Source organism: Rhagoletis pomonella, unplaced genomic scaffold, assembly GCF_013731165.1.
Source record: "Rhagoletis pomonella isolate Grant_MI unplaced genomic scaffold, Rhpom_1.0 Rhpom_scaffold_00001, whole genome shotgun sequence".
In the NCBI taxonomy this organism is placed as follows: Eukaryota; Metazoa; Arthropoda; class Insecta; order Diptera; family Tephritidae; genus Rhagoletis; species Rhagoletis pomonella.
Window position 1 is genome coordinate 48575590 of NW_023458555.1, and position 11638 is coordinate 48587227.

Here is an 11638-nt window from a genome sequence, read left to right on the forward strand (position 1 = left end):
ATTTATTTATTTGTATTTATTTATTTATTTGTATTTATTTATTTATTTATGTATTTTGATTAAAATTTTGATTGTGCAACATAATTTTGTACACCGTCTTTTAATTTTTTGGTTCTTTATTTATGCCAATTAATTTATTCTTTCATGTTATGTGCTTTCCTGCTCGCTCGCCTACCTGCTCCGCCTATTGACTGCTAAACAAAAAAAAAAAAACAACTTAATACAAAAAAATTTTGTGTTTGAACGAAATTATTGTGTTTAAAAAATAATTATATTTTTTATTTTACTATCTTTGTTCTTGTTAACTTTTAAATATTAACAATACGTTATTTTTTATTTATTTATTGTTATTTATTTTTTTGATTTGTTTATGTACTGAAACCATGTAAAACTTATTGTATTAAAAAAACACTCAAAATATGTGAACAAACAAACAACATCCACCAAAAACAACTGCTCAGATGATCTTATGAACGAACGCAATAAGAACAAACTGCTGCAGGAAGAAATGGAAGCCACTCTGCATGATATTCAAAATATGTGAATATAATTTGCTACATCAACGCCACTGCCACTCCCACTCGCTCCATTGTGGCCTCCTCCTACATAGCCATGTATACAAAACATACATACGTATATACATACATACATACATACATGCCAGCATTATAACTTACATACACTCTTATTTAACTACGATACAGTGAAAAAAATATTAAGAAACAACTGCATTAAACAACAACTATTACAAAAACTGCAACAACATCGTAAGAAAAACAAATGTATGCAAGAATACATATGTGCGTACATACATACGTATTTATGTATGTACATGAATGAGTGTCTTTGCTGCCTAACACACCACGAATGGAGGTGCCTTCAGCGGGCCTTTTAAATGATATCGAGTCGGCGGAGTGGGCATCCTTCCATAATGTTAAAAAAAAACAATAATAATTAAATTTATTTAAAGCATTTTGTTGCAAAGCGAATCGTGCAGCGTAACATAAACTACTTGTAGTAGAGCAACAACAGCAACAGCAAAATGATTGATAGAAGCAGATAAAAGAATAAATTGCAAAACAAAAATTATGATTTTTTAACTAACAAACAAAAAATCTATTTCACTATATAGCATTTTTAAATTTAAATTCTAAGCTGCATTCCTGAAAAATACTAATTGTAAACATTTAAAAAAAAAATGTAGAAAAAGTATTCACGTTGCAACTCTACACTTATGCATTTTCGAACATTCCAATTATTGAGCAAAATATTCCATTTTATACACACATTTTTTTAGAGTATAACTTTTCACTACAAAGTGTGCTGAAATTAAAAAATATTACGAAACTAAATTAGCTTATGCAAATTTAAGCGAGAAATGTTAAGATTTGCCAGTATAAAAAGCAAGTAAAAGTAAATATAAATTTTTTCTTGACTTAAATAATCAATAATCAAATTGTCCTTTTGCAATATAAACTTTTTGTTTCAAGTTTAATAATTTATTTTGTTTTATTTTAATCGTGTTTGTTGCGCCTGTTGCTAATAAATTACACTATTTAAAACATTTAAATTAAAAAGTATATGCACTAATAAGACATTTGCAACAAAAGCATTAATAATGCTGAATACGAAGACACTAATTTATAACTTTAATTTAATAAAAAAATTATTTTATTTTTTGAACCTTGTGCGCTTGTATGTAATTTTCTGTTTGATACCTAAAACGAAGAAAGACAAAATGCTACCTATTTCTATGTATTAATAAATATTTGATTATTGTAAATGAAAAGACAGCAGAGACAAAAGGACATAAAACGAGAATTTCTAGAATTTTTGTGTAATATCTGTTTAATTTTTAAGTATTTTCCTAATGCCTTTAGTCCCACTATCCTGTCTCCTTACAATTTCGCTTCCTACTTCCCACACGCAGAAAACATTTATAGAACGACAATAAAAATAGTTACAAATTATAAAAAAAAAAACCCTAAAAGATTTAAGATTGCTGTTGTTCCACAAAAAAAAACAAATAAAAAATAAAATAAAACTCAATTCTTAGCCTGCAGTAAATTTAGAAACACATAAGAAGTAATGTATGCAATTTTGCATTCAGTTTATTTACGTAAAATCAATTAACTGCGAAGGCAAATTATTATTTATATTTTTACATATAAATACATTTACATATGATTCAGCTGCAATTTGCACAAATAAAGTATTTTTCCAAAAATAAACTAACACAAGTATTTTGACTACCAAGCGTGTGAAAAAATATACACGGCATTTTATTAAAACAGCTAATCACGAGATAGGCAATTCTCCCCTTAAAGCAGTGATTCCCAAAGTGGACCAGGTGGACCCCCACGGCAGACTCGACGGGGGTCCACGGTGACGTGAACAAAATATGAGGGTTCATGAGTTGTAAATGGGGGTCCACGAAAATTTATCTGGTTTCGATGTAAAGAACCAAAATGGTTGCTTGATAGCCTCTTATTTAACTTTAATTTTTTTGAATGGTGTATAGTGCTCTTGACGCACTGCTGCACTTACCGGCACTTTGTATTTTCATACGTGGGAAAGCCTTAAAGGCCACTTGCTGACTAAAAAGAACCGGATGCTGGTATGACAATGAGTGGGGCGCGGCGAAAATTGCTGGCGGCAGAGATTTAAGCACTTGTGTCTTTTCAATGCTACAGGATAGTACGCCACCATTACCTTTGTTTTCTATAATGTTGAGTTCCCGAGACTGAATTCTGGTTTGATTCCATCGCTTAGACCAGACTCACATATTGTCGAATCTTCACTGATGGCTCCAAAACTGATTCTGGGTCATGATTTGGGGTGTTTTTCGAGGTTAATGCAGATAAGCTTCGCTTTTCTGTAGGGGAATATGCTTCAGTCTTCTAGGCTGAGGTAATGGCAATACTCAAAGCCATGAACTACGTGGTGGAACATAGGTGGATGGGAAGGAGTTTACGTGACAACCAAGCTGCACTTAAGGCATTGACCAGCCATCTATAAGTACTTCCAAACTAGTTCGGCAATGCAAGGCTCGACTAAAATATGATGGTGAACATATCGAGATTGTTTTACTCTGGGTGCCAGGTCACTCTGGACTACCTCGTTATGAGACATCTGATCATTTGGCCAGAGTTTGCTCCGACCAGGCATTCCTCGGTCCGCAACCAGTTTTAGCAGTCCCACCTTCGGCAATCGAAGCCACCATCAGAAACTGGGAGAATATTTCGCTCAGAAATGACTGAGAGGCATCGAGGTGGGCAAAACTCATGTTGCCTTCAATCTCACAAGGTCTATCTAATTTGTTTGCTCTCAATGAGCAGACGACACTGCAGACAACTTGCTGGACTGCTGACTGGTCACTTCATTTGGCACAAACACCTGACTGTGATAGGCGTAAATGACAAGTCCATTTGCCGATCTTGCCTTGAAGAAGATGAGACGGTGGAACACTTTTTGTGCTTCTTGCTTGCTTGGTTATTTGTCATCGATTATTTTAAACTCGCTCTTTTCTCTATTGTTAGTTTCTTAATTAAAAGTTTGGCGTAAAAAGCTTAGCCGTTTTGATGTTTTAGGTTTTGTGTTTTAAAAATGTGGTAAATATTTTTTGCCTCACTTTAAAACTCGGAGCGATAAAAATAAAAATGATTAACACAAATAAACAATTATACATATACTCCACGTGCAAAGTCATGAGTGGGCCGAACATTTGATGAGTTTATGGTGAAGATAATGTAAATAACTAGCGCTTTCAGTGCTCTTAAAAAATATAACTCTTCCGAGCGAGAGAGAATTTTGATGTATTTACGAGCTCTATTTTTTAAAACCTACAAGTGTGTAATCACATTCTTTTTATAAATAGAAAATATTTTACTTTTATTTTGGCCACTCTGATTTTAGTTTTTGAATTCACCCGCGATCTAATTTTCACATTTTCACATTTAAATTTTTTACGAGCTCTGGGAATATTTAGAAATGTATCAGTCCACCGAAACCAGAAAATTTGAATTTTTGAAAGGGGTCTACGAGAAAAAAAAGTTTGGGAACCTCTGCCTTAAAGCAATATTGGGTTACCAACCAAGAAGCCCTTTTAATAGAAGCTTCATAAATATATACAATTCAATTGAAACTTATTATTCTTTAATTCAAAGTCAGACATTCTAAAATCACTTAAGTTGTTTTAATAAACTGCAACAAATATGTATGTAGTATGTAGTAATAACATATCGATCCTTTTCTAAAATACTGTCTCTGAGGCAACGATGTAGAATTACACTTGATATTACACTGTGTAAAAATACCATGGTAAAATCTTGTGCAGTTTCCGCACTGGCGTAAAATATGATTTTTCCCCGTTTTCTGCACGATGAAATGAATTTAAAACTATAAACGTCTCCTGAAAATTAGCCTGTTTTGCTATGTGATAGTAATTTAGTAAATGTATGTACGTATTTATACTACTTAAGTTCTTTACTATTAAACGAAATACGCTATCGTGTCGTGTCGCTGTTGCCCCGCCCAATTGGTGTTACAAACAATTTTGAACTCAGCATCTCAATTATTCACAGCTACAGTATATTCATCATGATCAGCAGTGCATTATAATAATATCACTTAAAGGGTTACTATATAGACTTAATTTTAATTTCGCTTCTTTTTATTTGATTTTATTCATCTTGCCCCACGTTCGCCGCTTTGTTTATTTTATTGATAACCGCCTACTTAACCACAATAAATCCGTACAACCAACCTGTCAACCAACCAACCTACCGACCAACCAACCAACCCTACAACCATTCAATGGTATACATAAACGCATAACTGCCCATGAACGCGTTTGCGCCGCCTACCAACATTCACCAGATGAAATGATTATTGAGAAGGAGCACTATGCAATGATAGGTGACAGCCTCGATTTGGCCTTCGTTGATCTAATGGGCATGGAACCGTTCTACACCGATCGTAATCCCAAACCCCGGGTACCTACACCAACACCTGAAGAAATTGCTGCAGCCGAGGCTGCAGCTGCTGAAGCAGAAGCGGCGGCCCAAGCAGCTGCTGAAGCGGCCGAACGTGGTGAAACGGTCGAGGGTGGCTCACCAGCTGCCGAAGGAGCACCAACAGCCGGTGAAGGTGCTGCGGAAGGTGCTGAAGCTGAGGCTGCCGTTGAGCCAGTAGTAAAGGAACCTACACCTCCACCACCACCGCCACCACCATTCGAATATGCCATCGATCTGCCACCAGAGGGCGCTGAAGTGCCATACGTAAAGAACTTCGACCCCAGCAATGTGCCACCACCAACGGAGGAGGGCGCGGCACCAGCTGAAGGTGCTCCAGCTGTAGAAGGTGCTGCACCGGCTGAAGGCGCGCCTGCTCCAGCTGTCGAGGGTGCCCCACCAGCCGAAGGAGCACCAGCACCACCGCCAGCAGAGGGCGCTGCTCCTGCGGCCGAAGGCACTCCAGCGCCAGCAGCTGAGGCGGCCCCTGCTGCAGGCAGTGCTCCTGCTGCTGCTCCAGCCGCTGATGCCCCAGCTGCTGCGTCTGCAGAGGCGGCACCCGCCCCTCCTGCTGATGTTCCTGCCGAAGCGCCACCCGCTTAAGGTTTTCTGGGATGACTAAACAATGCTGGACGAGTTATTTATATAAAATAGAATACTGTGATTAACTGCGACTTCTTAAAAACAAAATAAATTTGGATGCCAAAAATTTATTAACTCCTATCAATTTCAATTCGGCTCGGATACGAAACATGCTCGACGATTTCTGATATGTTGCCTGGAATGGTCTGCTGCACTTGTGTGTGTTTAAATGTCGCGTATTCCCATTTGCCTGTCTAACAAAAAAGATTCCTACTAGTAACCTGCCAAAAAAATGTGCAACCAACCCTTCATTCTGTTAAACCCTTATTGATTATATTTTAACATTCATATATTTTAAATTGGCTCTAATTTAAGTTTTGCTATACACTTTATTTCTGATTAATTTGCATTTTATATTTTTCGATCTTCTTACTGCTCGCATGTCCTTGCTATCTTCTTGCATTTTGGCTCATCAAACCATCATGCCATCTCTAATCACAAAATTAAAAACCACGTCGATAATGCATCAATAACACTTGAAAACGTTTGATCCTGAAAAAAAAATAAGATGATCTTATTGTTGAGAAGGAACGTTATTGCCTTATTGGCGACAGTCTTGACCTGGCCTTCCTGGATCTGATACCCGGACTTGAACCATTCTGGACGCCACGCAATCCCAAACCGCCAACACCTAAATTGCCAACGCCCACTCCTGAGGAAATTGCCGCTGCAGAAGCTGCCAAAGCTGAGGCGGAAGCAGCAGCGGCTGCAGAGGCGGAAGCAGCCGCAGCAGCAGAAGCTGCCGCAGCCGAGGGTGGAGAGGCTGTCGTCAGAAGACCTTCAGGCGCACCACCAGGCGAAGCTGCGGCCGCGGCCGCTGAGCCTGAGCCAGTCAAGGAACCAACACCACCACCGCCACCACCACCACCATTTGAATACTCCATTGATTTGCCACCAGAGGGCGCTGAGGTGCCATTCGTCAAGAACTACGAAGGACCACCACCTGGCGCGGAACCAGCAGAAGGCGAAGCTGCAGCACCAGCTGAAGGCGCACCGCCAGCGGAAGGCGCACCAGCAGCTGCCCCGCCGGTTGAGGGAGCTCCGGCTGCTGCCGCACCTGCAGAAGGTGCTCCAGCTGCCGCAGCAGCACCAGCCGAAGGTGCACCCGCAGAGGCAGCCGCGGCTCCACCAGCAGAAGCTGGCACACCGGCGCCTGCTCCGGAAGCGGCTGCCCCACCAGCTGCTGAGGGCGCGCCAGCAGCAGAAGCCGCACCTGCTGCCGCAGAGGCTGCTCCAGCTACCGAAGCTGCACCTGTCGCCGCAGAGGCTGCTCCAGCTGCAGAGGCTGCCCCAGAACCCGCGCCAACAGCTTAATTTAGGTGGTGAATCGCTGTCTCAAAAAAGTAAAATTTATGTAAAAATTTAATATGCCAGCACCTGGAGTGCAAAGACAACCTCTTCTTAGGGCGCGACAATCACATACGCGCATAGGCAATAAACACAGCCGCTATGAAAGCTGCCAGTTTTATTTAGTTGTTTGCATGAACACGTTTATTTTAGAGGATCCACAGTAAAATATACTAGGGCTGTTCAGGATATTGTGGAAATAGTCTTGAACCATGGCAACCGTGAACAGCCCTATTGTTTTAAAACCTATTTAATTTAAACCAATGCATTTGTTATGTTTATTTTCCTCTTTATTTAATATTGAAAATAAAAAATCTATAAAAAATTAAAAATGCTATTCGGAAATAAATTGCCTGCCTATTGGCGGCGGCTGTATTGTGAGGAAGTTTTTACTTTTCGCTAATAGCAGCTTGCCAGCTTATTTTGTATTTGCTTTTTATGAGAAAACAAACGCTCTTTAAATAATAAACCGCAAAGCGACACGGCTGCTGCACTAACAACGACAAGAAGCCAATGCGAATGTATGAAGCCGCTTTTGAACCTTCCGCCGTCTAATGAAGCAAGAAAAGGTAAACTTTATTTTTAATTAATGTATTTTATTTTTTGTTTTTGTGCTTTTAATTTTGTTTTCCATTACGTGAATACAATTTAATTTTTATCTGTTATCGAACACTATGATTGATTTATTTTTAAGACGAAACAATGGATTTCTGAGAAAAATCGTATTAAGTAAAATGCAATTTTTTTCTTTTGACTCGAAATAAATTAACTTAATTATATTTATTCTTGAACCTTCGAATTTATTATTTAATATGATTTCCAGAAACTAACACTCACTACACCCACTAGAAACCGACTCCGTATAGAAATTTTTGTTTAAAATTTCATGTTAAAAAAATATGGTTCAGTCTATTTAAAAATTGTTTAACCTTCGGCTAAAATTTGAAAAATTTTAAGCAAAATTAAATCTTTTTTGTCAGAGAGAGTAGTCAGAGAGAGAAATTCTTTGGTATAACAATTTTATAGTCCATCCAAGTTTAGTATAATCTGCTGGTTTAAAGTTGCTACAAAATTTTTATGAAAAGTTAACGATTTTTATGGAACTATCAATATTGTAAAAAAATTCTCTGTTCGGAAACTTTTTCTACTGGGTGTAATACGTATTTTCTGCTACAAAATACAATGCAACAAATTTTGTGTTTTAATAAAGATTTCCTCACAAATCTCCATTGTATCGTAATATGTAAATTTATGTATTTTCTTTTCTTTATTTAAGTCTAATTGTTTAGTCGAAAATATGTGAAGTTTACATAATATATAAGTGCGTACATGTGTAAATGTTATTTTTATATGTATACTTTTGTTAAATGTTTTTTTTTTTACCTTTTTCAATTAAATTTTAATTATTTTGCTTTATTTTATTTCTACCCACCTAAATTCATTAGACGACCTTGTCTTGGAGAAGGAACGTTACAAGGATATTGGAGACGATCTCGACACCGCCTTCGTCGAGCTCATTCTCAAGGAATAGAGTTCACACATTTTACCACCGCAACAACACAAGCTCTACAACAACCAGTGCCGCGGCGAAGTCAGCAGCAGCAACGGCAACAATCAAAGTTCTTAAACGCGAAACAATTCCATTTCTTCTGCGTGTTTATAATACATCTGACTTTAATAGTCTAGCCGGATTAGTGACACACGAATCGAATATTTGTCACTTGGCTTGCTGAAGTTTACAGTTTTGATTTGTATTATATTTGAACGCTCGTAGCTGTATGTATGTAAATAGTTGCCTTTGGCTAGTTGTATGTAAAGCTCATTGATGATGTTAACCAAGATAAAGAGAAAACCAAATATTTAATTGTGTATTTGTATTTATTTAGTTTAATTATTTGCATATTTTTCATTTCACTACATTACTGCTTTACTACTAAATATTCGTATACATTTATATGTACTTACTTGTATGTAGTAACACCTATGCACGCTCGTGTAAGAAACATTTGAAGAGTATATAAAATAAATATTATTTCCAACAGCAGATAAATGTTGAATAAAAAACTATTTTGTTTATCTTTTAAATTTTATATTGGTTTTTGTCAGGTAAAAAATTGTAAAAATTTAAATACAATTTTATATTTCAATATCACTAAAAATTTTCTCTGTCTCTTACATGCCTTCCTTCTCCGCGTGCAAAATTAACAGCCGAAGTCAGCAAAGGCCTGGAAAAGTACAAAACAATTGCACAAGAGTTGGAGTATGCCGAGCTGAATAACTACTAGATTTTTTGAAGCATTTGTAATGAGAACCCACAATAGCAGTCCTGCAGAGAATCATTAAAAATAAGCAGAAATTTTCACAAACATAAATCTTATGACAATTCCCATAGAGCATGGATTAAACGTAATTGAATGCAAAAAAAGTAACCAACAAAAAAAAACATAAAAAAATTTTACATTCCATTTTTAAACGCTCGTACTCAATATTTCCAAATACATATAAAACAAACCAAAAAAAAAAAACATTAAATATAAACTGCCTTTTTGCAATTCAAGTAGAAATACCGTATGTACATTGGTTCAAACCAAATTTTTTATAATACAAAATAAAAATTTTACGCAATTTATTTGCAAGATTAAACACGTAGCCTTCATTACCTTGAACCCCTTTAGAAATCCCAATTTTGCATTAGCAGATTTTGATATTGCTTTAAAGTGTGCTTGAACTCGAAAAATAATATTCCACTCCTTTATAAGTAAACTTCGAAATATTTCGATAATACTCAAGTAATTGCGTACATACTATAAACATATATTTTTGTATTCTATTTCTAAGCTGTACTACGTTACATACAAACATATCGGGCACTAACCGCCAAAAAAGTATAAGCGAAATTTTTTTCAAAACTTTGTTTTTTTTTTCAGAAATGCACCTAGTGCATCTAGATGCATATCTGCATAAATAAAACAATTTTTTTTAATGTCGCTTACGTTTTTTTTGCGTGCTAGGGCTCGATATAATGACAAGCTAAAGAAACTGTCCAAGCTTTTGAATTTCATGCGAAATTTTTTCTACAAAATAAAACCAAAAACAAGATAGGTCGTTATTTAATAAAAAAAATTTAGTTGAATACTTAATGCAAACATTTGCACATGGAAATATGTAAATTGTGCGGTGTTTTATATTGGGTAGATAAAAACAAAACATTGCATAGTAATCGATATAAACAAATTGTGGAAGTTAATGTTTTACTAAAACCTAATTATATTTGCAAATATACATATATTTATAACAACAAACAAATTGGACTAATAAAAGTGAACATAATACTTCGATAGATTTCGCAATGCATTTGAAGGAAATAAGTGTTTGATTTTTACAAGTTTGTTGGTGAAATAGGTTTTTAGTAACGAATCTTTCGTTAAAAGATTCGTTGGAGCACAAAAGCCTGTGGCTCAGAGAGAAGGCGAACAAATTTCGAACATAAGGAGTAATGTAGGTATGCAGTATGTAAATATAGAAGCGCTACCGGCAGTTGAGAAAACAAGTGAGACGTATTATTCGATGTAAGAAAATAGAAACTGAAAAACGGAAAAGTGGGGCAATTTACCAAAGTTTTTAAGACTGTTACATTCAATCCCGAAGCATTTTAACATTCCCGGGATTTCGGTATGCGAAAAATGTTAATTCCAGGAATTTTCGTGATTCCTAGGGTGAACAATAAAAATAAATAAAAATTGGTCTTTACCAAATAAGATCAAACCGCGTAAGTTAAACGAATACTTTTATTTCATTAAACGCCAATTTCCGTAAAAACTACAGCGTAAAGAGCTATTTTTAAATTTTCGCCTTCGACCAAACGTAATTGAAATTTCGATTGCCATCTGTTAAAATGTGTCAAAGATAATTTTCTGCATTTCAAAGTAAAATGCTATACTTATACAACAGCGTTTCAGTACCGATATTTAAGTTAATAGGTGTGTACTCGTATTGAGAGGGCAAAATTCTCCAGCAGCAAAAGTTCTGAGAATTTAGCACCTTTAGCTCTCAAGGAGACGAAATATCAACAGAAGTCAGTGATGCCAGATTGTGGGTAATTTCCCTATTTGAGGGATATTTTGCAACAAAAATTATTAAAAGGGAGAAAAAAGGGATTTTCACTTTACACAATTATCGATCCATAATTGATCAGAATTCAAGAACAGTCGACACTCTTACGAAATTAATCGTTCTGAAGTTGTGATGTGGATAAGCTATGTATAAGTATTAAAAAAGGAAAATTTGGAAATTTTTCTCAGTTTAACCAATTCGAGCGCTGACTAAGAATGAATCTTTCCAATTGTAATTGGGTTTTAATGTAAAAAGCAGCCCAAATTATCTGATGAAAAGTTAAATAGTACATGTATGTATATAAAATAACGGTTGCTTTTGAATCAAAAAAAATGTAAGTGATTCAGCTTTAAAGTCAACAAAAATCATATTTGCTTAGACAATGCAAATAAATTGTAACAGTGGTAGTTTTAAGAATTTCCAGAATTCTTTAAGGTTTTTAGTGCGTAATCTACCGATCTTCGCATTTCGAAAGAATATTATACGTATATGTATATTAATGTAACGAAGTAAGTACATATATG

General features: G+C 35.9%; 1 protein-coding gene across 30 annotated transcripts in view; it reads left to right on the top strand.

The window, feature by feature from the left end:
* Nucleotides 1–10366, top strand: part of LOC118745526 (tropomyosin-1, isoforms 9A/A/B) — a 58783-nt gene extending 48417 nt beyond the window's left edge. For 11 of the 30 annotated variants that reach the window (XM_036479078.1, XM_036479095.1, XM_036479087.1 and 8 more), the window contains one exon: nucleotides 6163–7858. In XM_036479078.1, coding sequence (XP_036334971.1) covers nucleotides 6163–6968 — 806 coding nt within the window. In that variant the 3' untranslated portion in view covers nucleotides 6969–7858. Of the gene's footprint in view, nucleotides 1–461; nucleotides 2232–4878; nucleotides 5512–6162; nucleotides 7859–8446; nucleotides 9069–9209 lie in introns of those variants that run through there. The other 19 variants (XM_036479144.1, XM_036479054.1, XM_036479051.1 and 16 more) reach the window with 7 other exon arrangements.
* Nucleotides 10367–11638: the final 1272 nt, after the last annotated feature.